The sequence below is a fragment of the Hippoglossus stenolepis genome, chromosome 3, assembly GCF_022539355.2.
Source record: "Hippoglossus stenolepis isolate QCI-W04-F060 chromosome 3, HSTE1.2, whole genome shotgun sequence".
NCBI lineage: Eukaryota > Metazoa > Chordata > Actinopteri > Pleuronectiformes > Pleuronectidae > Hippoglossus > Hippoglossus stenolepis.
The window spans coordinates 4,877,209-4,902,692 of NC_061485.1; the positions used below are offsets into that span (position 1 = coordinate 4,877,209).

At 44.0% G+C, this 25,484-nt stretch overlaps 1 protein-coding gene across 1 annotated transcript; it reads left to right on the plus strand.

The window, feature by feature from the left end:
• Window positions 1-1,648: 1,648 nt before the first annotated feature.
• On the plus strand, window positions 1,649-25,138 carry il17rd (interleukin 17 receptor D). The gene is made up of 16 exons (XM_035152692.2): window positions 1,649-1,790; window positions 11,948-12,002; window positions 15,636-15,758; window positions 18,026-18,144; window positions 18,308-18,428; window positions 18,706-18,750; window positions 18,863-19,014; window positions 19,104-19,169; window positions 19,315-19,369; window positions 19,560-19,670; window positions 20,045-20,229; window positions 20,334-20,449; window positions 21,217-21,468; window positions 21,611-22,168; window positions 22,743-23,020; window positions 23,255-25,138. Exons 1-16 carry the CDS (start codon window positions 1,671-1,673, stop codon window positions 23,377-23,379), a joined length of 2,481 nt encoding a protein of 826 aa, XP_035008583.2. The 5' UTR covers window positions 1,649-1,670; the 3' UTR covers window positions 23,380-25,138.
• Window positions 25,139-25,484: the final 346 nt, after the last annotated feature.

The following is a 25,484-nucleotide window of genomic DNA, read 5'->3' on the forward strand; positions in this document are numbered from 1 at the left end:
TGTTAACCTGGCTAAGTTACAGCTCGTCTTCGGCCAGGCAGGTGGTTGATGGAGCGGAGGACGTCCTCAAAGACTCTACCTTCATGTTTCACGCTCCACGAACGTCTGTGATACAGAAGCCGTGTCCTCAGAGTGGGACAGGATGTGGGGGAAGACTGATTCAGCTCGGGGCCGTGGTACAAGTCCTGCACCAGCCACCAGAGGTTTATGCGGCACTTCCTCAGACACAGCTGTTCCTCTGGGAAGAGGCAGAAGGCCTGAACCATCCCTGATACCAAGAAGTGGTCTGCAGCTGCCAAGACCTCCACCACATTATCCTCTGTCACGGGAACAGAGTGGGTGTAGGCGTAATTGATGATAAGGTGCATCATCTCGGGGATAATGTGCATCTGCTCCTCGGAGATCGCGCATGTGCCAGTGAAGAGTGTGTTGTGGGATCAGGAGTTATCAGGGTCAACAGGGTTATAGAAAGTCCACTTATTTAACACAGTTGCAACTTTTGGACCAAACAGGAAATCGGTGCCTGCACTGAATTCTACGATTTAATTATATTGTTAATCATTTGACACAAGCATGAATTTCACACTTATTTAAAGCTGCCTAAACAAATGATCTGGAGCCGTGAATCCAGACGTCAGACTGCAGGTCTGCTCACAGCTCGATCACGATAAAGGCTTTTCAACGTAAATCTAAAATATGCCCATCACAGTGTCCCGGAGCTGATCGTGACCGATTTAAGAAAATACTTGTTTTGTCCGACCAGGAGTCTGAAAGGCAACGGTTTTACTCAACATCAGTTTACTTTCATTTAAGACAAAGATATCTGGATGGGAATATTGCTTTAAAGATGATTCATCTATCTGATTAATGGACTGATTGTTTCAGCTCTAACAAGTTCAAATTACTTTCTCTGTAGGAGGGACAGGCAAAATATATGTTATTATAAATAAATGGTATTCAAAGTATTTTGTGATGAAGTTTATTGACTGCAAGCATTTGTACTAACCTTTGGCCACAAGAGGGCGACCTACAGACGTTGTAGTAGTGCAGTCCTAAGAAGAGGGGATGGACAGGAATATTTTTACAATATATATTCCCTCTCCTTTTTAGGGGGGAGAATCACGCTCACAAAAACAAAACGAAAAATCCCATTGAGCCTTTGTGCAACTTTTGCTTTTTGCACTCGACTGTTTTATAGAAATGTTTTCATGTATTTGTCTGATGATTTGTCACCGACTCAGGTTTTCTGAAAGGACAATAAATCAAGGCGTTAGAGTCAAGAACTGGCCCCATGCTGACATCTGATTGGCCCTTGAAGTGCTCCTGTCCTGTCAGTAGTCTTTTAAAAATACTAATCACTGACTACTTTTTATTTGACTATTTTATTGCTTATTTTATCCTCTTGTTTATGTCTTAGGTCATGTCTGGAAACAGCTTTAGACCGAATCAGGAACAGTGCGTGGATGTTGGACATGTAATTCCCCCGTCTGTGTAAATTGTGGCCCCTTCATGGCCCCTGACTTAGAGAAATCCTAGATCCGCCACTGTAGAGCACGCACACGCACACACACGCACACTTTCTCTCTCTCTCTCTCTCTCTCTCTCTCTCACACACACCTCCTCTCCTCCTCCTCCTCCTCCTCTCAGAGTTGCTCAGACTTGAGTGAGGAATGGCGGCTCCTCGCACTTTCTTCATCTCTCTCTCCGGCTTCTTTCTGCTCTTATATGTTCCTGGTGGATCTACGACCTCGGGCATCAGGAACCCGAACCAGGAGAAATGTGGCTTCAAGGTAGAAAACTCTAAACTTTACTTCCATCGTGTAGATGTAACGACACGAAGCCTAAAGCTGATCCTGCGTCGAGCGTCTCAAGTCTCCAAAACCCCTCCAGGTTCCTGCTGCTCGGTGGCTTTCTGCTGGTTTCCCTTCAGTTTAACTGGAGATAAACTGGTGTGTGGAGGTTGAGTTTAGTTTAATCTTCAGTTTGTTAGTTTAATCTTAAATTTCGCTGTGTTAAGCGTCACTCTCGATACCTTACTTACCTGCGTGGAGCTGAAGCTCACGTTTTACGCACGGACCAGACTCCAATTAAAAAAGTTATAATTTCTAAGTTTGCAGACGTTTGAAAAGCAACTTTTAATCAGTTTTTATTAAAGCAAGTGTTTTCCTTAAATGTGGCTCGCATATAACACATCATACAGGATTTATATCCAATAAAACCTCACATTTTAGAACCATTACCTGGCTTCTGAACAGACAGTTAAAAAGTAAACCACAAACTAAACCTAACGAAAATTTGAATGATATGTATCAGATCTATGCAGATTTTTAAAGATGACTTCCTAAGGTCAATGATTGTGTTTTTGTTGTTTTGGAAACATCACAATGATATAAACTGACATATAATGATTCAAGGAGAGAGACATTGCAATAAATACACTAAGAAATATGATATAATATATATATATATATATATATATATATATATATATATACACAATTACAATAACAAACTTCATGTAGCCCAAAGAGAACCAGAAAATCAATGGTTAAAAATACACAGATTCCACTTCATGCCATGTTAATTTTGAGAGGTGAATTACAGTTTGTTAATGAGATGACCTGCATTGTGTGTGTGTAGATAAAAACAGGAATATATCTATAGAAATATGTCAAAAGATATCTCACAAATTCTAATGTAAATGAAAACAAATTGCTGGATCTTCCTCCTGATCCGGATTGGCTCAAAGAAGTTCATGGCTTCTCCCCTGACCCATATCACGTCAATCCACCAAGTTGTATGGAAATCTGTTCTGTACTTTTTGCGTAATCTTGCTTAAAAAACCAATCCACAAACAAACAGGCCGAGGTGAAACCTCCTTGCCGGAGGTAACGATCTGACCCGCCACCTCCACATTGTTCTGTGTCCGAACCTCACAGCAGCTTTTGTTCCTGAACATGAATGAAGCAGCTTTTGATCTGTGCTGCACTTTGAAGAGGCTTCGGAACACGCAGCTTCTCAATCTCCACAAAAAACGTTCTCATGGGTTGTGCTGTGTTTAATCCCTGGTGGTTCCTGGGTCCACATCCCAGCTTCAGACCAGACGACGGAATGCTTGTTGTTTGTGCAGTTTTGCGTCCATGTTGTCTCGTCATTGATACAAATGGAGTTTGAGAACGATTTCTGTGATCTCCCCAACGATCAGAGTGCGTTTCCACAAGAGACTGTGATGGAGGCTGGAGTTTCTGCTTCTCAGAGTTTGAAAATACTGAAACAATTAATCAATACTCAAATGAATGTGTTGGTCAATTAATGGTCAAAATAATGACAAAGACAAACCTTTGGAGATTGGTGTGTGCGCGTGTGCGTGTGTGTGTGTGACAGATGTGTTTACAAAGTGTGTGATGTGATTTTTCTTTTTCATGTTTGAGTCATGGAAAGTAGAATGATCTGATCGTGTGTGTGTGTGTGAGTGAGAGCGCACACTCTCTACAGGTTTTAATTTTCCTGTGTTGATAGATGACTCCTACCTGCCTTTGAGTGTGTGTGTGTGCGTGTGTGTTTGTGTGTTATCCTAGTTTCCTCTCCCTGGCTTTGAAGTGTTTTCTACAGGAAGCTTCACACTGTTTACTCTGAAGAAACATTCCTTCCTGCGACCCTCCCCTTCCACCACCCCCCTACCACACCCACACACACACACACACACACACACCCACACACCCACACACACACACACCTCCCCCTCTCTCTCTCTCCCTGCTTCCCCTCTCTTTTCAGAAACACACACTTCAAAGGCTGCTTGACGGGGGTGCGAGGACTTGCTATTCTACAGGTGTGAAGTTATTAGAGCTGTGTGCGTGTGCGTGTGTGTGTCACATAAATGCTTTGCCAGTTTCCCATGTGTGCGTCGTGTTTGAAAGGTCGGGTCAGGTATGTTCAACTGAGATAATTAGTTAATTACCTGGTTAGTACATTGACTATTTGGATCGGCAATTAATCAATTAAGTCTTTTGTTGTAAACATTCTTTGTCTCGAGGAAGATTAAACTGTCGTCTCTGTTATAACAGGGATCGGGATCAATAAAGTGGCGTTCTATCTATTGTGGTTTTTGTCAGGGCGGCACAGTGGTTCACAGGTTAGCAAGAACGTCCTTGGTTCAAATCCCGGTTGGGCCGTGGCTTTGACTTTAAATTCTCCATAGGTGTGAATGGTTGTCTCTAAAATGTTGGTCTGATATGCCGGTGACACATGTCGCCTCTCGCACCATGTCAGCTGGGATCGGCTGACACTGGCTGGATGGTAACATTAATAATGAGGAAGCCTCTGGCAGCTCAGTTGGAGATGTGTGGTGTGTGTTCTGTCAGAAGCAGCATTGAGATGTTGCCTCAGGCGGGGATGAGGATCGGGCTTCAGAGGTCTGGTAACCTCACTTCCTTCCAACTCAACACTCCCAGAGTTCTTTCATTTTCAAACTTGGAGTCTTCGGATCAAACCGATGCTGCACTCGAGTCACTTGATCACTTTATCAGACTTCACAGAGTTCCCTCTGGAGCCACTACGGGCTTTTTCCACTCCTCCACACACAGTTCTCTTCCACCTTCGTGTGTAAAACCTGTGGAATTCCCCTTCAAGTGTCCAAATGGACAAACAATCAGGTTTCTTCAGATTCACTGAAGCACTTAAAGGAAACTTTCTTCTTCACTGGATGTTTCAGGCGGAGGCAGGAGGCCAGACTGATGATTGAGATGCTTCATATAAACTCCTTCTCTCTCTCTCTCTGGTTCAACACATCTGTTGAAGTCATCACATCTGTCTCAGCGGAGGAAGACGCACCAGGAAATCATTCAGCTTCCTCCTCTCTCTGTTCCGCTCTCTATTCTTCATCCTTCTCTCTCTCTCCCCCTCCCCTCGCTTTTCAACGCAGGTTTCCACTGTGTAACCATGTCACGTATCCCATCATCCTCTGGGGCTCCGATGTGTTTTTGGCATCAGGAGGCCTCAGAGGGCGTCACGGCTGGGTGGGCGTCCGATGCGAAACACGTGTGGTTTTCTGGTTTTCTGGTGACTGAATCAGGCGAAGGATGAAGGGTCGATGCTTGACCTTCACCTCCTCCAAAGAAAACGACATATTTCTTTATCCTCTCTGGTTTTTCTTGGGACTGAGATTCTCGGCTCAGCGCCAAAAATAAGGAGACTGATTTTCCCATTAATGGACAGACTGAGAATGTGTAAGGCAGAGTACTTGGAGACGTACAGAAGATACTTCACTTAATACTTAACGAAAAACTCGAAGGACTCCCCAGAAGAGAAGCTAATATGTTTTGGTCGCCCCCCCCTGGTGGCTGGCTGGAGTATAGGTCACAAATCCAGCCTTGACCGAACTAAACAGTCAAATTGCATGTTTTAAAAATGCGGTAAAACGTTGACAGCTGAGCCTGACTCGTGTGAATACAGCGTCTCCACTACTGCGTTGAACTCTGGCTACAAATGACGTCACCAGTGCAAGATGGCAGCACCCATGACCGGGATATTTGGCTTCATGTCTGTACAGTGGGAGGAAGTGGATACGAGTCGTCCATCCGTATCCACAGTCTTATTCAGGCGGTGACACATTCAAAGACATCAAAGAAGCCTGACACTTCCTGTAATTTGCATATTCAGTTCTGAACGGGCTGGTATTTATGTCACGTTGCACAAAACTGGTGCGTGTGTGTGTGTGTGTGTGAGTGCGTGTGTGTGTGTGTGTGTGTGTGTGTGTGTGTGTGAGAGTATGATCTGTTGACGCTCCTACGTGTTGCGGCACATCCAGCTGAACAGTCAAATACTAAAAATTGGCTTCAAATATGTGGTGAGATTGAGAAACTCAGCTCCTGATTTAATTCACACTTTTGCTAGATTATTATTTTATTCAGACAAAGCTCCTGAACATCTGCTCAGATTCAGAAAAAAAAGTATTTGTCTAAGTAAGGTATTCAAAGTATAGTATTAAATCAGCTTTTAGTCTATTTATTTGCAATGTTTATTATTTTCTTCAGATGAAAAACAAGATACAGAACCATTTGAATGAATGTATTTTTGTCCCATAACCTCATTTATAAATTGTGCAAGCAATATAGCCATGATTTAAAAAAGAAAAGATAAAAAAATGAAACCGGTTAAATGAGATACCAGAATATAAGATAATACATCATGATCAAGATTAAATCAGAGCATAACTAAAGAAGAACTATTTCTTTTCCACTCTTGTTGCTTCATTTATTCTTTAAAAAGCAGATTTGTGAAACATGGTTTTACATGGTGTTTATTAGGATTCATGATTGGAAGTTGGAGTTAGACCCTAAGTTTCTCACTGCGTCATATCTTTACTCTAAGCTTGGCTCAGCCGATGCTCGGTGCTGGATGAAGGGGAGCGGGTTGCATTCTTGCGGCTCGTCCGGGCAGTCGCACTCTCTTCAGTTTGTGTCTACAGGTCCGAGACCCGCGCACTCTGCACATGTTCAGTGTTGTCAGGCGCCTGACGTCAGGTTCTGTCTTTTCAGAGGAAGTCACAGTTTGTCCTCGTCCTCTCTCGGTGAAGAGGAGGAGAAGAGAGTCTTTTAAAAGACAAACTGTCACAGCAGGAGTGGGGTGGCTCTTCCTGGGTGAGGAGGAGGAGGAGGAGGTGGAGGAGGAGTTGGGATGAAGAGGAGTGGTGTGGGGGGGTCATTCAGGAGCAGTCATGCACGAGGAGGAAGCTGCAGGTTTTGTTCCTGTGGTGGGAAATCTCTGGTTGGCTGCTCCCGAACGAACACACACACACACACACACACACACACACACACACACACACACACACACACACACACACACACACACACACACACACACACACACACACACTGTTATATTTTTTTATTTCTTCAACCATGATTTTCTTTAATATCATATCATTATGTTTGTTTTAATAGAACAGGAAACTATAATGTTTGAGGGGAGAAAGGTTTTTACTGAATTTGAGACTTTGTCTTTTTCTATATTTCAACTTTCATTGACAAAGAGAACCACGCTTGACTGAATTATCCAGAGAATCATTGTGAAGAACTGGTGTAAACACTGGAAATCTCATATCCGCTGTTGGACGGATGGTCCTCTCAGGCTCACATGTTGAAAAGCTCTTCTCTGTGTTTCATCACTGTGTCTGTTTTTACCATCAGCGTCTGATGATTTATGGATCTGTAACACACAGGGACGAAGCTTACCTCGATTTCCTGTCCACACTGGAACCCCAAAACAGTAAAAAGAAGACTACTGCTCTTCCGGTTTAATGTTTATGATTCCATTAGGCACGAGCAGCAGCGGCAGTTGAAGCGGGCAGTTGCACAGTTTTTGACAAAGCTGTGTTTTTACTCAGTTTGGTCTCGTGTCAGCTTCTCGTCGTGTCGTTTAAATCATAATTATGAGGAAAAAACATTCATCTCAGCCTCTGACTTGAAATGTGTGGAGTTCCTGACACGGACAGTGTGTCTCCCTCTTGGTGAAAAGGATGATGGATATGTCAACGCTCGCACTCAAACTAAAATCCATCATAAAAGCAATAAAATGCAATCCTTTCATCCAGTTTTATAGGAGCTGGTTTCACTCTTGCGAATATGTAAATCCACAGAAGGAGGTAATTTAGGCTGTAACAGTGTTTGTCTGGTTTTACTTGTTCTTCCCGAGAGAAGCTCTGCTGTGTTTCTTTGTATTTATTTACTTTGTTCTTACTCTCTGACACAACTGCATGCATTGTATAACCCTATAACCTATATACACTGCATATACACTGTATTTGTCCCACCACAGTTTCAGAATGGTTTAACAGCATTATGGATATACAGTATATTGTTTTAGAAATGAACTAAAAACATGAAAATCTCCAGAAAATTGTCTGGAGACCTCCTGCTGCGATGTGCATGTGTGAAAGACAAACTCCGGGTAAAGTCTGCAGCCAATTCTCCGGATTCTACCCAGAGGTAAAGCCCCGAAACAGCCATAGTGTTGTACTGGCAAGTTAATGCTCCTTAAAATCACACACATACTGTAGATGTCCGGTGCAGCCGTGTGTGTGTGTGTGTGTGTGTGTGTGTGTGTGTGTGTGTGTGTGTGTGTGTGTGTGTGTGTGTGTGTGTGTGTGTGTGTGTGTGTGTGTGTGTGTGTGTGTGTGTGTGTGTGTGTGTGTGTGTGTGTGTGTGTGTGTGTGGGAGACAGGAAGACATTAGTGGAACAGAGCTGGGTTTTGAGCCCTGAGGCCTTTGCAGGAACAGGACCCTCATCAACCGAACACACACAACCACACAGTGTTGCTGTGGTCGGTTCTTTGTGTCGTTCTACTGAGTTCTCATGTTTTCAGGATAAGTTTTAGTTTAATCCCTTTTTGCCTTTTTAAAAGTAAAACGATTGTGTTGCTGCAGCTCTAATGTGTGACGACCGGTCACAGCCACAGACGGGCTGCTTCTTTTCTTTAATAGAGAAAATTATAGAGAGAGATTTACACACATGCACTTCCTCTGGAGAAAATACAGAGGAACTGTGGAGTTCAGTCTGAAAGCAGCTTTAGTGACAGACGGGTACAGCAGCCAATCGTTTGGTTCAGACTGAATAGTTGTTAATTAGTCCTGTGAGTGCCACAGACAATTTAATGTATTGATGGCTTTTGTAACGTGAAGAGAAATTCAACTAATAAGAAAGTGTTTTTGAAACAAATGATCAACCCTAACTTTTAATAATATTTCATTCTTAGATGTTCTGTAGCAGAAACAATAGAAGTAGCCAAAGTTTTTAAATGTTTGTCTAAATACAAGAAACCGTTCAAGAACTTTGTCTAAAGACAATACTCTGAAACTTTCTGATGAAATAATAAGTTCAGATTATGAATCTTCGCTTCCTGACAGATGCTCATTTTGTACAGACAGAGTAATGGAGCTCATGACCCAGCTCTCGTCCTGGTTCTCCGAGCAGAACTCTTCTCATTGTTTGTAGCTCAGCTCACGAGAGTCTGTTGATTAAAGGTCAACAGTGAGTGTGTCCCATGTTCTCTGTCCCACATCTGGAACTGCTCTGTTGGCCCCAAACAAGACGAGGCAGAGGACAAATCTGCTACATGAACCTTGAAAGCTGTAATTGAAGGAGTTCCTGTTTAATCAGATTCCTCCTTCTCCTCTTCCCTCCTTCCTTTTTTTCGTTCTTCCTTCCCACCTTCCTTCCCTGCAGGCCCGCTGATTACGTCTCCCGTCATCCTCCCTTTTCTGGCGTACTTTCCTTCCTCCTTGCATCCTCCTCTCCCTCGCTCTTTTTCCTGTGATTTCCTCTGGCGCTGTGATTAATTACTGTTGATGTTCAGCTAACTGAGCTGCCCTGATTACTGCAGGAGCTGATTGTGTGTGTGTGTGCATGTGTGTGTGTGCGTGGGGGTTTTCCGAGGGGAATTCTGCTCTTGTCATGCTTAAACTTCTTGTGTTTTTATATTTGAAAGTCGCTTTTGATTCTCAACGTTTGTTTATAAAAAGTGAATTGAAGCCCGGAGTCGAACCTGCAACATTTCTCCAAGCACTCGGCGTGTCTGTGGACCGTTTGACCTCCAACAGCTGCTCTTCCCTTCTTTTTTTTATTACGAATTATGAACTGTTCTTTTATTATCTTTTTTTAATTTTTTTTTTATCTTCGTTTCTTTTGAGTTGTTTGATGATGTGACTCAGTTTGCTCTGGCCCCAGGGTGTGTGTCTCTGTGTGTGTCTGTCTCTGTGTGTGTGTGTGTGTGTGTCTGTGTGTGTGTGTGGGGGGGGGGACTATAATGATTATTACTAGTGAGAAACACCTGGCCACAGGAAGGAAGACAAGTATTTTTCTCTGTCTTTACTTTTGAGGAATTGTCAGTTGTAAAGTGTGAAGGTTTTTCTCATAGTGTCTAACGCTGTGAGATGGTGCAGGAACGGTTTCTGTTGGCACTTTGTAGGCAAATGGTTGGTAACAGCCTCCGTTCTGTTGGAATGTACAGATGTAAACTGACAACAGCATGTGTGGAGAAAAATGCTAAGCTCTCATTAGTTAGAATGACGGCACTGTACTGATGCAGCTCGGGTCCGGACACAAAGGATTCCAGCAAACAAACCGTCGTCCCAAACAAAAAGGGGAACATGGGTCAGCTATGGAAGCAGCGGCCAATCAGATGCATGCAAGAGCCCATTCCTGGTCGTTGACTTTGTAACGTGAACGACGTATTTCTACTTTTAACCTGGTGACGGTCGCAGCAAAAGATGCAATGATTTAACAATTCATAAATCCGTTGATGGATAAAATACAAAAACTGACTCCGGAGCTTTACAGTAAATCCCTATATCATAGATACTTGTATTCCTGTTTTTCCTTTTTCAGTTTTGCGTCAATCGCGTGTTAGGAACGTCGTTTCCACGCCCACTCGCTGTGTTCACACATGGCCCCTACTGATGATTTCAGGAGATTATCCGGAGTTCAGTGCAGTTTAAGGGTTGGATCCCCAGATACTCTGGTTTTCTCCCACATTCCAAAAACATGCAGGTCAAACCCAGAGCTGGGATGAGCGTCGGTCCCTGCCGACCCAGGAACATGAGGAACCTGGTCATTCAGATCTCTGCACACAGGACTGAAACTTCCCTGTGGGTGTAGATGATGTGATGAAGTCTCTGACTCCTTCGACATTCACTCTCTGTCTTTCCTTTGGTTTTTTTTTAACCAACATTCTTGTCGTCGGAGAAGTCGCACCAGAACCAGCGTTTCCCGGGGCATGGCACTTTCTTCCCAGCGCAGCCAGTCAGGAAGTCTGCTATTTTTTTGTGATTTTTAATTAGCCTCCCATTTCATGCTGCCAGCAGGACATGTGTGGTCACAGCAGCGTGTAAACCTTGAAGGGTCAAAGGTCGGCAGCCGAGACAAAAATATATAATTAATAGGGACAGGACAGACGTGTGTGTGTGTGTTTCTGTCTTTCTAAGGACATTTCCCTCTGTCCTCACTTCTTCAAAGGGCTGTTTGATGCTTTACTTCTGGTTTATGGTCGATGCAAGTGTTCGTTTTAAGGGCCGGGGGACATATTATGTCAATGAAGGTCTTCACAAGGATATAATTACAAACGTATGTGTGTGGATGGGTTGTTGAGGTACATTGGCTGCTAACAAGCATGGCACACCTTCTGTAACACACACACACACAGTAGGGGGTCTGTCTGATTGATTTCAGGTGTGTGCGTGTGGTTGTTGTGTGTGACCACAGTCTGACACCTCTGTAACAACTTTGTGTGCATGTGTGTGTGTGTGTGCGTGTGTGTGTGTTGCACGTGAAAACAAGGTCAAACCTATAAAGCCGCTCGGCTGAAACAAACCTTATGAGAATCAGCGTCTTTGTCCTGGGATGCAGAGAGGGGGATTCTGGGTAACTGTAGCTCACAGGGGGTGCGGTGATGTTCACACACCTTCCGCTTATCTCAGTGCTCATCATGCGCTGCTGTATCTGCTGTCCTTTGTGTTGAATAGAGCAGCCGGGTGGAGCTTGGGAGGAGAGTTCCAGGTGTGACACCACCCGCTGGAGCCCGGTGTCGCGTTACAGTCAAAGTACCGAAGCAGCAGGAACTAAAAGTGACATTTTCAAGTTACTGCTTTTATTACATGCGTCCATTTGTTGGGACCATAGACCGTAAATAAAGATGGACACTGCGTCTCCGGCCTCGTCCCTCTTTTCCAAGAATGAAGCCAAAATATCCTGGATACGAGCGCCGCCATCTTGCGCTGGTGACGTCATTTGGAACCTGAGTCAGGATTCAAGTTTATCAGAAACATCACTTTAATCGATGTGATTAAAACACAGAGCCCACATAGTGTTTTAACAATGTTAGGTCTCTGATTAAACTAACAAACATCAAGTTCTGTTCTTTACTGTCATGTGATCTTCTCTCCCTCAGGTGCAGTCGGGTGCAGACGGAGGTCGCAGGTTGGCCGTCACCTTCAGAGCTGAGAGTGAGTTTCAACAGTTTCTGTGGTTTACGTTGAGCTTTCAGGAGCTGGAATCCAGTCGCCCTTTGGTATTAAATCATATGATCATACTGTTTCTAAATTGAACCTGTCCTCAGTGTTGTTGGGAATTGTGAGTCAATCCCTGTTCATGTCCAACATTTAGTTGGTACAGCGTCATTGCTACTGTCTGATCAGACCCCCAAATACCCAGGATGGAAATCCTCATCACACCCTGCACCTCCTCCTCCTCCTCCACCACCACCATCTTCCTCCTCTTTTGTTCCTTTTTTCTGTAAAAGTCAAGTTCCTGAGCCGTGGCCGATCCCTCCCTCCTGCCTTTGTCCGTGACCATGAGCGAGAAGCACGTTCCTTTTTGTGTGTGTGTGTGTGTGTGTCCCAGTTTTCAAGCAGTCCTCATATTAAACTATATAAATAGTTTTAGTCCTATAAGCGGACCTATTTTTTAAATCAGGAAACACTAAACCAATAAAACTTCATAATAATCAACAGCTTCTTTTGTTTAACATGAATATTACGTCCATGAATGTGTTGGTTATAATTTCATCAACCAAACATTTGCCAGTTAATTCTCCAGCTAGTTGTTCATTTAGTCTCTGAAATGTGAAAAATGCAAACTCCCTGAATAACAAAGGTCGTGTCTCCTGTTTTTTCTGACCAGAGGCGCTCACATGTCTGTCATGTTTTATCAATGAAGAAGTTTTCACGCTGCAGAGCCAGAAAACAATATTTCTTTGGTAACTTTGGTTGAAAAATGACAGAATGAATCAATTAAGAATTAATTGTTGCAGCTCTTAATGAAAATCTCGTCCTCTACGAGTCTTCATGCTAAGACAAGATAAACATGTTGTTTTCATATTTACAGATATGAGCGAGGGTTTGATCTTTTCATCGATCACTTTGAAGGAAAGCAAATCATTTAATTTCCAAAAATGTGAAACTGCTCCTTTAGATAAAAAAAAAAACAGCGGCCATGACTCCCTTTCTCTCCTAAAGTGATTCATTTTCATTGAATCTGATCTTAATACATATTATGTCACCGATGATGTGGAGGTCAGGGGTCAGAAGGTCATGTGACTGAAACGATGATGGATCCTCTTTAGAACTGAGGAAATAGAAACAGTTTTTAGACCCACAAGGTTTAAGCCAAAGTAAAGCACGGAGGTGTTTTAGCATGACAATCGGAATCAGGCTCATTGTGTGTGTGTACTGAGGTGTGTGTGTGTGTGTGTGTGTGTGTGTGTGTGTTGAGGGTGTGACACACCTCACTGCCTCCTTTCCTGTGAACCTCCAGCTGGAGGAGGATGAGAGGATGAAGGAGGAGGAGCCTCCGAGTTTCCTTCTTCTGACTCTGACTCTGTTTGCAGTGATGTAATGGAGAATATAAAGCAGGGCGACCTTTGACCTGCAGTTGGTCGCATGTGTTGAGATCAGAAAATCTTCACACACAAGACTGGAGACATTGAATATTTTTTATAGCCAAAAAAAATCCAACGTATAGACCAAAACTATCTATTGACTGATCTTAATAACTAATATCCATTGTTGTACAGGAACTTTGAGCCACAGTGACATGTTCCCTCATTACCATCAACAGACACACACTGTTGTCTATATTGCTTCAATACCAAATACACCTAATATATATAGAGAATATATTGATTATAGGTCGACGCAAGCTTTGCCAAAGAGGTTGTGTTTACACCTCTGTCCGTTTGTTTGTTTGTTTGTTTGTTTGTTTGTTTGTCCGTTTGTTTGTTTGTCAGTCAGCCGCATTACGCAAAAACTACCAAACAGATTTTCACCCAACTTGTTGAACAGATGGGACACGGACCAAGACAGAACCTGTGAAATTCTGGCATATTTAGGGGACTTCTATATTTCTATGAAGCTGTTTTCTGATATCTGATAGGAACAACTCCAGAGAATGTCCCAAGAAACTGACTCGGACATTCGCGTTCCCACGTACAGCTCCTGTTCGAGTTTGGTGCTTGTCTGAAAAAGCAATTTGTTGCAGCTGAATTGAATTTAAGGGGACTGTTGGGCCTTGGCTGACATATAGAGTTTGGAGTCAGATCCAGGCCGTGTATAATGTCAACTGTGTCTCATTACTGAATAAGAGACGAGTTGCCAAGTTTGCGTTCATTCATTTGTTCTCACAGAAAAGTGATGCCAGCAAAAAGCAGCAGAGTTGCATTGTTAGATTTTTGACACAGAAGAGAAGAAGCCCTTCTTTGGCTTCCTCGGTCTTTACTTTGTCTTCAACTCTCGGGAGCTTTGGAGAAGAGGGAGAGGAAGAGGAGGAAGAAGGTTGTGTGAAAGCTCCAACCTCCTTTTTTGCTTCTTTAAATGGAAGGAGATGGTTCTCTCCTCTTCATCCAGCTGTGAACTTCTCCTCTTATCTCCTCTTTCATCCTCCTCTTCCTCCTCTCATTTGTCTTACAAAGAAACTCTGAGGTCAAAGAGGATTGAAGGAGGAAGAGGAGTAACAATTAAGCTGCGACCTTTCCTTCCTCCTTACATCCTATAGAGGAGCTTTATGATGGACGAGGAGGAGGAAGAGGAGCGACCAGCCGTGACCTTCTCCTTGAGCCCTGAACATGACCCCGCTTTGAGGAGGACGATGAGGCCAGAGGAAAAGGAGCATTGACCTTGTGTATCCCATGCCCTTTTAACCTGCATCCTTTTTTAAGCTCCTCTCCTCTGTCCGCGTCCTCCTCCTCTTCCTCCGCTTCAGTCTTCTCCGTCAATATGTGGCAGTAGGAAGGAGGAGCAGTCAGTCGTGTCTGAGCTCACGCCCCTTTTCCTTTCTGCGTCCTAAGTCCATCTTTTCTCCTCCGCTCCCTCCCGGTTCATGGCTGGCTGCTCTTCTTCCTCCTCCTCTTCCTCCGCCCGTCCAACTTCGTCTTTCACAAGAGAAATGTCAGGAACAGGAGGAGGAGGTGTCAGAGTACACATGGTGAAGGTGTGAGTGACAGTTCTGTGCAGATGACTCCTGAGTGTACTGTTTAATCAGCGGCGTCCTGTTCTCAACATGTGACTTCAGCTGTTCTCACATATGTCACAACTTTTTTTTTTCTCAGTCAGAATTATATTTACCAAAAAGAAGAGATTAAATCCTATTCTCGATTTTTTGCTGATAATTTCTTTGATAAATCATTTAGTCAATGAACTAAAAAATGTCCAAGCTGAAAGGATATGTTGTCACATGTCTTGTTTTTGTTTGATTTAAAGACCTAAAACCCCCAAATAACCAAATATCCTGTTTACAATCATATATTTTTTTTGTATGGTGGAGAAATGACTGAAATTACTAATCAGTTATCGTTTTATCAGAAAACACCTTAAGAGTAAATGTCTGCGCCTCAGACAGAACAAAACTGAGGAAGTTGTCGAGTCCAAATTGTAAAACAGAAAAAGTTCGTAGTTTGTCTCCCGAGCTCAAACGAATCCAATACGAGCGTCTCCACACAAACATGTTGACACAATGAGAGAAATGAACAGAAAGATGCTGATGGCAACACGTGTAGAGCAGTTTTAAAGTGTTGAAATATATATAATGGTACTTTGTCATATGCACTGTAGTTAATCTCTATTTCTCCGTCTCTCGCCCTGCAGACTGTTCAATAAACTACCCGCTGGGGAAACATGTCATCCACGAGGTCGCCAACGTCTCCTTCAGCCACCTGTCCTGTGACGATCAGGCCGCTGTGGTGGTCCACTGGTCTCCAAGTCCATTAGGTAACTGTCGCCCTGTCTGTCGCCCTGTCTGTCGCCCTGTCTGTCGCCCTGTCTGTCGCACTCTGTGTCCGTCGTCAATCTGCTCACAAGGTTCTTCAGAGAGAAAGTTTTAGGGAGGGAAGAGGAAAAGTGAGGGAGGAGGAACGGGAAAGTAAAACCTTCAAAGTGCTCAAATCTGTAAGATTAGCCTGCTGTGTGTGTGTGTGCGTGTGTGTGTGTGTGTGTGTGTGTGTGTGTGTGTGTGTGTGTGTGTGTGTGCGTGTGCGTGTGTGTGTCCCTTTGATCAGCCTGAGAAAGAGAGAGGATCACATCACACACAACAATACCCCGATTTGACCGTGAAGGAATGTGTGTTGGTGCATGTGCTCGGTGTAAGGTGAACCTCCCTCGCTCTCTCTCGCTGTGACAATACAGTCTGTTGTTTTCTCACTGACACAGAAATGTTCCAGGAAATGTTCCAGGTCTCGTGTGAACAGCTTCGGCTCAGTGTCACTGCTGGAAGTTTAAAAACAAACTGGGGAAAGTTTTTATTTTACAAAATGGTTTCATAGCTGGTCGTAGATATCGTCTATGATAACCAGACGTCTGTTCAAGATGTTCAACTCACTTCTTAAAAACTTTCAAAAACAAGTTTCATTGTACAGCTCATAAACCCCACCTCCTCCATATTAGTGGATGGGACATTGACTAAACTAAGAAGTCAAAGTATCAGGGATATTTGGGCTTCATGTCTGGATAGTGGAAGGAAGTGAAGAAGCGTCATCCATCTTCATTTACAGTCTATTATTGATCAAGTGTTGTCCCTGATCTGTAAATACAGTAAATACTTTATTTATACTTTACGTTTCTAGTCTTATCGTCCACAGAGCTCAACATTTACATGTTCAACCTTCTTTAACATGAAGATGTGCTGCTTGTCATGGTTTTATATGACTATCTGCACTTTTATGTGACGGGGAATCGCTAGGACCTTGTGATTTATCCTCTGGAACACCAGATGTCACAGCAGTCCATCCAAAGGTTGTTAAGATGTTTTAGCTCAGTAAAAAGTTTTCTGTGCTTTTGAACTTTAGTGTGTATCGAAGTGGAGGATCTGCACTTCTTCACCTGTGGCTCATAAAGACTTTTAAATCAGGGCCGGAAGATTAAGATCTCAGCACTGAAGAGAAGGGAGGGAACAAATAAAAAACCAGAGCAGCAACCTGGCGTCACTGCAGCTGCTGTTAACATGCAAAAACATCCGAGAGGGAGAGAGGGAGAGAGAGGGAGAGAGGGAGGAGAGAGAGAGAGGAGAGAGAGAGAGAGAGAGAGAGAGAGAGGGAGGGAGAGAGGGAGAGGGAGGAGCAGAAGAACAGGTTTTTCTGTCTTGAGGCAGATTCCTGAATACACTCTCTCTCTCTCGCTCTTTTTTCTCTCTCTCTTTTCTTTCTCTCTCTCTCTCTTTCTTTCTCTCTCTCTCTCTCTTTCTTCCTCTCTCTCTCTCTCTCTCTTCCTCTCTCTCTCTCTTTTTCTTTCTCTCTCTCTCTCTCCTTCTCTCTCTCTCTCTCTCTCTCTCTCTCTCTCTTTCTCTCTCTCTCTTCCTCAATCCCCCCCTCTCTCCCTCTGTCCCTCTCTCTCTTTCTCTCTCTCTCTTCAACTATCTGTATACCCCTAATAGAAAAAACATGTCCTGTGGATACAAAGGTGTAATTACAAGACAGACGTGTCTTTGAGGATCAGAGAGGATGAGGGTGGGGGAGGCGAGGAGGAGAAGAGACAAAGGAAAGAAATAGTTGACACGAGGTGAGGAAAGGAAATGAGAGGTGACGAGGAGTAGAGGAAAGGGGAAGAAATTGATGATAGGAAGGGAATTACATAAGAAGAGGAGACGAGGAGAGGTAGTTTAGTGAGGAGGGAAGGAAAGGAAAGAAAGATATGAGATAGGAAGAGGAAAGGGAACAAGGGCAGGAAAAGAGGAAAGAAAAATTAAGGTGAGTTGGAAAGGAAAGTGAACAAAAAGAGGGGAGGGAAAGGAGAAAGGAAGGAAGGAAAGGAAGCAGGGAAGATCACAAGCAGGCAGTGGATGCATTGGGTTAGGACAGGAAAAAATAAGTGATTTAGTAAAGTAGATAAATGGAGGAGATAAGGAATCGAGGAAAGAGCCTGTGGACGCTGGAAGTCGGTCAGCGTTTTTGTTTTGTAGTTCCAGCCCCTTGCCAGTGGAGGGTGCTGCAGGCCCCCCCGTGTCCCTGTGTCGGAGGCTGAACTTTCTGTCTCTGTCTCTTCAGGGATCGAACACATTAAAGGCTTCAGAGTTTATCTGGAGGACAAGAATCCAGAAGGGAAACAGTGTCAACATCTCATCCTCAAAGATCCACGACAACTCAACTTCTCTCACAAGAGCACGGTGAGAAAAAACACCCAATTTCTCAGAGAATGATTCACGGATGAAATAAATCCGACTTCTAATTCCTTTCCGTTTGGCACTTTATAAAGACAAGTGCAATATAGATAAAGCTTGTTGTCTCGTTTACTGATGATTTATTTGTATCCCCCCCCCCTTCCCCCAGAAGCTGAGCAGTCAGCCGTTCAGCGGTTTGACGTTCGACACCGACTACATGGTTCGTGTTGTTCCTTTCCCAACTCTGATGAACGAGAGTTTCTTCCCTCCATCCTTCCTCAGGACCAATTGTGAGTTCAGCCCCGGCCCCAGATCCTGACGAGATCGATTCATTGATTTATCACGTGATAATCACAGACCGACAGTTAGAGAGAATTGAAATATACAACAAAATAATGGCCCAGATTATGTCAAGCTTAGTTTAGCTTTGTGCACATACTGGTAGCATCAATAATCTGATATTCTAATCAGCGTTCACTGACTGGTCACTAACTCACAAGACAAGCTAAACTTATTTATCTCTGTTAACTTATATCTATGACGACTGTTTCTGTTTGTGTGTCACAGCGTGTGAAGTCCTCCTGGGATCAGACAACTTAGTTTGCAAACCATGTAAGTTCCTCGGTGTCGTCATGACAACCAGAGCCACATGCAGACAGAGGAAGTGCCGGTTTTAATTTTGTGTTAATCGGAGGTTGACGTTTGTTTCTGCTCGTCTGTGCAGTCTGGAAGCCGAAGACCCTGAACGTGTCTCAGCTGGGCGCCAACCTGCACGTGGCGTTCGACCAGGCTCCGCCCTCCTTCGGCTTCCACTTCTACTACCTGTACTACAAACTGAGGCACGACGGACCTTTCAAACTGCAGCGCTGCAAACCGGTGAGGCCACGTTTACGCTTGGACACTTGCTTTGTTGTCACTCCCCGTTAAGTTTCCCGGAGTCTAAGTGCTCTGTTAACTCTGTGCAGGACGTGAACCAGCTCAGAACTACATGTATCGTCCAGAACGTCACTCCAGGAACCTACACTGTAGAGGTCAGTGAACGCAGCACAGCACGGAGCTTCATTCACACACACGTTCAACAGCTTGATCGTGAGACTGATCCTGATGTGTCTGTTCATACACCGATTTATTTCCTCTGTTCCTCCCTCTCATTTGTTTTTTTTCTTCTCCTGTCAGCTGAGAGACGACGGCAACACGACCAGGAGACAGACGCAGTACTATGTCAGCCAGGGTGAGACACAGACGTTACACAAAATGTTTACGTTCTCACATGCAGCCACTTTGAATAACTTGAGGAAAACCTCCGGAGTTCAGTGAATGTCTGAAAGCAGAATATGTTTCTGCGTGTTCGACTTCCTACTTTTGCTTTAAACAACTGAATTCTATTGTCTCATGCCGGGTGTTTGTGTTTCGTCCTCCAGTCCACTCCCCCTGGGCGGGGCCTATCCGTGCCATGGCCATCACGGTGCCTCTGGTCTTAATGTCCGCCTTCGCCACCCTCTTCACCGTCATGTGTCGCAAGAAACAGCAGGGTGAGAAAAGGGTTAGGGTGTCGGTTATATATACACTCAATTATCTTTTGATTATTGTCTTTTCTGTTATTGATTGCTCTGATATGCATTAGTCTCTGAATCTGAATTGGTTTTAATTGATTTTTAACATCCTGTGGTGATTGGCATAATGGATTGATTGAAAGACGGAAATTATTATTTTCCCTATTTTCTGACATCGTATTGACCAAATGATTCATCAGTGAAATAATATACAGATTAATAGATAATGAACATTCTTTGTTACAGTCTTAATTGTATTTGTTTAATTCACTGACGCTGTGTTATTTGAACATGTTTGCAGACATAACAGTGCTCTGATCAATCCGTCTTATCGTTTCATCTTCTTCCGTCAGAAAACATCTACAGCCAGCTGGACGAGGAGAGCAGCGAGTCGTCCAACCAGAGCGCAGCGTTGAACCCGGAGCGGCCGTGGCCTCGACCCAAAGTCTTCATCTGTTACTCCAACAGAGACTGTCCCAAACACACCAGCGTCATCCAGAGCTTCGCCTACTTCCTGCAGGACTTCTGCAACTGTGAGGTGAGACAGCGAAGCTCAACACCGACACCCGACTGTGTGAGGACGAGGGAAACTAACGTAAGAATAGTTCCCAGTCTGACTGTTGGTGGCTCACCTGTGTTCAGGTTGTGTTGGACCTGTGGGAACATCTGGAGATGTGTAAAGAGGGTCAGATGTCGTGGCTCAGCCGCCAGCTGGACGACGCCAACTTCATCATCACCGTCTGCTCCAGAGGCCTCCGGTACGCCACTCTGCGGTTTCTGTCCTCACTTCTGATGTTCACACCTTGAAGCCGCGGCCACTAGATGGTGCTGGATTAGAGATTTACTGCTTTATAATCAACATCCACAACAGTCAATGAGACATTAGATACTCAGCAGCTATTATGTGTGATAATATTGATTTATGTTCTTTAATTATAAGATAAAGTATAAGTTTATATTTGGAGGTGTCACACCTATCGTTATTGCTTGATCACATGTCCTCAGCACCTCCCTTTGTTAAAATACCATCCTTCATTCTTTCCTTGTTTTCTTGCTTTGTCCCATTTCTCCCTTTCTTATTTTTATTTTAGTTAACTCTGTGTGTTCAAGAACTCAAACGTCAGAGACAGTTGCTCAAATTTTCCAGGAAATGTAAAAACAAAACCTGGAAAAATTCTCATCTAGCAAGTTGTGTTGTTAACACTTCTAAAATAACTATGGACACAAATGTGTAAAATACACAAATATCTCAGGACTCTGAACTGGACAATCTCCTGCTACGTTCTTGTTTTTTTAATTTTCTGGTTATTATCTAGAGTTAATGTCTGAAAACCACTTATCTTATAGCCATTAGCCTTTAACAGAGCCCATTTCAAATATTAAAAAGGGAATGAACAGATCCACAGATCATTAACTCTTCTCCAGAATCATTGAACCCACCATCGTCCCTCTGCCCTCACACTTCTCCTTCTTTCCCTTCTACTGCTTTTGTTTGATTCTGATCAGCTCTGTTCTCTTCCTGCAGCTACTATGTGGAGAAGAAGAGTCGCAGAGGGAAGACGCCCGTCAGTCGCCGTAGCAACAGTAGCAGCAGCGCCCCGATCTGTGGATCTGGCAGTGACCTGTTTACGGTGGGCGTGGCCATGGTCGCTGAAAAGCTGCGCATGGCGAAGCAGAGTGAAGGCGGGGGGGCGCAGGAGCTGAACCGCTACATGGCGGTCTACTTCGACTACTCGACAGAAAACGACATCCCCACCATGTTGAGTCTGGCTCCCAGGTAAATACAGACCTGTGGACAAAATAACATAATATACACATACAACTAAAATCAACTGATGGTTTTGTTTATACACATCTTTGAGATTATTCTACGCTCAGTCACCAGATGCAGTGACACTTCCTGTTTGCTGTTTCTTCAGGTTCAAGCTGATGGACCAGCTGCCTCAGCTCTTCAGTCGCCTCCACTCCAGTCAGTCCAGCCTGACCGACCGTGAGCAGCAGCCTCTCAACGTCTCCAGGAGGAACTACTTCAGGAGCAAGTCTGGACGCTCGCTCTACGTCTCCATCTGCAACATGCACCAGCACATCAGCCAGAACCCCGACTGGTTCGAGAAGCAGCTGGCTCCTGCCGCGGCCTCCTCGGCCGCCTCCGGAGTCTCTTCCAAACATTCTCCTCTCCCCACCGTCCCGGGTTCCAGTCCTCCAAAGACTCCCTGCTCTTCCTCCTCCTCGCCGCCGCCCGAGCGGAGGTTTGACTCCGGTTTGGTGCTGAATGAGGTGGCGGTGAGGACGCCGTCGCTGGAGGGCGGGAATGGAGGCCCGAAAAGGAACATGCTCCTCCTGGCTCCTGGCTCCAGTCCCAGTCTCAATCTGAGCCCCAATCCTAGTCCTAGTCCTGGTCTTTGCCCCAGTCCTGGTCTCTGTCCCAGTCCAGGTCTGCCACACTGCTCTGGTTCCCTGCTGGGACCCACTTCAAGGTAAAGAAAAGACAAATACCTCCTTTGAGCACTAAGGGTTAAGGTCTCAGGGACATATTTTGGAAGTTTTCAGTTTTTCTCAAATGAAACTTGAGGCAGTTCTCACATTTGTCTGTTCAGCAGGTTTCAGACGTAAACTCTGTATAATGTCCACAAAATAGTTTCGCGTTTTCACCGCAGTTTAGCATCACATGTGAAGAATGCAACCAGAGATTCTGCATTCACAGCAGCCCAGAGATCTGTGGAGCGTTCAGGTGATGGGTGGAGCAGCAGGCAGGACACAACACATAACTTCATAAAGTGTGTTTGTTTACAGAACATCACCACAAAGTCCAGAATCTCATCTTTCCAAGTTGACGTCTTCTCTTTTTCCTCCTGAGATATTCGTGCTCTTTTTGTGTTTTTCACTTTTCACACTGTTCTCACACTCCGGAACATTTCAGGAGATTACCCGGAGTTCGTTCAGTTTGAAACCTTAACCCTCTCAACTGTTAAACTACTGCTGCTTTTGACTCCACAGCAGGAAGTACGAGACATTGTCAGTCTGATGGCTGCTGCTCTTCCTCTCCTTCAGGTCCAGCTCTGGAGTGTCTGGACTTTCACCGGAAGAATCCTCCTCCTCCTCCTCCTCCTCTGCTCCATCCATCCTGCAGGATGGGGTGTTTCCTGGCTCCACCCAGGCAGAAGAAGACCACCCCACCCCTCCAGAGCTCCCCCCTCCTCGGGATTCAGGCATCTACGATTCGTCGGTCCCTTCGTCAGAGCTGTCCATTCCCCTAATGGAGGGACTGTCACATGACCAGGCCGACTCCTCCTCCGTAGCCGACAGTGAATCGTCCTCTTCGGGCCTGGGTAAGGCCGGCGGCCATGACTCTGTAGAAACTCACTACATTTAAAACATCATCATTAGAGCCATGTTGGCCGACTTGCACTTACAGATCATTTCACTTAATAAACAATATGTTTTTGGTTGTATCTGTGTTTTCTTTTTATTTATAGTTGTAATCATTAATTTTGATGATTAAATAGTAAAATATCAAATGTTGGTTCTGTCCATCGGGCTCTAATACACTGTTTGTCTTCCAGGTGACGAGGAGCCGTCGGTGGTCACGTCGCTCCACTGCAGCACGGCCACAGTTTGTAAAGCGGAGCTGCACCACCACCACCACCTGGAGCACAGTGAGGGACTCGCTCCTGTGGCCTCGTTGTAGGAGGACGCCTCCCGGCCAATCACAAGAGGACCCAGCTCCGTGATGTCGGGACAAAAGAAAACTGTGTTGGTCTCAGACTTGAACCCTTTCACATAAGTGCTGTCATCTGATCGTCATGGAAACAAAAACTGGAATAGTTTAAAGGCCATTTGGAGTTTCTCCTGTTCTTTCATCATAGGAAACTGTCACATTATAAACCACTTGGTTTCTAGAACATTAGTCTGTGGTAACTATGTCAACGCTACCCTGGCAACCATGGTAACCAGTGAGTGTTTTTTTTAAACTAGTCCTTGGGTATTATGGTAACCACTGCAATCTGCAACACTGGACCATGGTAACCACTGCATGTAGAAGACGAGTCCACAGCCTCTATGGTGAGCAGCTTGTTCTACACCATTGGCTCCAGAGTTCTACAACATCATCGCGCCACAACACTGACATCGATGGTTACTATGACGATTCCAGAACACCGTGATAACAGAGGTACATTTTCAGCCCCAGCGCTCGGTCGCTCTGCCTGGAGGAACCTCACAGGACCTCGTCGAGGGAACCCGCTCAGACCAAAGACTCGATGTAGCTGAAAGTCTGTCCGGGCACTTTCTGATGCAGAAACTCAACCGTGGAGATGTTCCGTGGTAACAACATCCCTCAGGATCGAAGCATCTCCTGAGATCTGGAACGGCAGCTCCACAACTTTACTATTGGGGGGGGAACCACATATTCTCCAGTGAATGCTGTCATATGTAATGTACCTTTTTATTTTAGTGTGGTCAATATTAGTTACAGAGTGGAATTCAGTTTGCAATAGAACATTTTATCAATAATCATATTATGAATACTGAGTTTTTCCTCTAATATGTTTTAACAGCATTATTTTTTTAAATGTTTTAAATGTCGGCTCAGTGTTTGATGAAGCAACGTGAGGACCACTGCCCGATCACAAATCAAACTGTCAGAAGAAACTTGATCAATCAAATCTACAAAAACCTGCTAAGTTTTATTTTCTCTGCATGTTAATTCTCAAAGTCAGATGCACCTCAAACTCCTTTTGGCAGGTGGAGCCACTCCTTCAACATTATATATTGAATACTGTGGTTACATATTGTAAAGTATTGCATTTATAGATCTATACGTCTTTAAGCTTTGTAATCGTTTTCTACCATTGTTGCAGGGACCAGACAGAACGAGGGCTTTTTAAAACTAAACCACTTTAAAAACAACATTCCTGCCAGAACGAGACAGAAATAATCGAGTTTTAAATCAAAACTTTGAGATAACACGTCATAATTTTGATTTTTAAAAAGGTCAAAACAGTTATTCGTCAGTATTTTTTGATTAACCATGAAGATTCTTATTTAATAATTCCTAACTTTTCATGTATTTTTTCTTCACGATGTAACTTATCATCTGTCCCATCAACACGTTTCTTTCCTGATCAGCAGCTGCCGTCGTTCACTTCTCTCATCTGGAGTCAAAGTTTCATAAAGTATTTCTGTTCCCGGACACAAACTTTTCCGTTGCTGCTGAAAAACAAAGCGTCTGGTTCATCAGCAGCTCTCGTTTTATCGGAAGGGAACATTCAGCGTTTCCTACTTGTAAATATTATTTGTATTTTTTTATTATATAGTATTTTTTCTTTTCTTGGAAATGTCTTTTGTATAGTTAGACTGTTATTTCCTATTTTTCTACATTTTCTATGTACATGTACTGTTTTATAGTACCTTTTAATGTAGAGAATAAATAAATCCATCTAATAAAACCTTTTTCGTTGTTGTTCTTCAATGTCTGTTTAGAGTTTAAGAGTCTTAAGTAACCTTTGCATGTTCAGTAACTTTGCACGAAGCTAAATGTAGTTGTGCACAATTAAAGCCACAAACACTCCGGCACAGTGTGTTTATAATGTTTTATGGCTCGTTATTATCTCTGGTTGGGCTCAAGCTGACAAACGAGTTTGATGAAACCCACACAGAGTCAGTGACATGAAGAGCAGCGGACAGCTCTTCAGTGTGAGAGCTGTGAAGCGTCAACTCTAAAACCAACAGGAGCCTCTAGAACTCACACAGCTGCACAGACAGACCCAGCAGCAGCCGGCCTTCACAATAAAA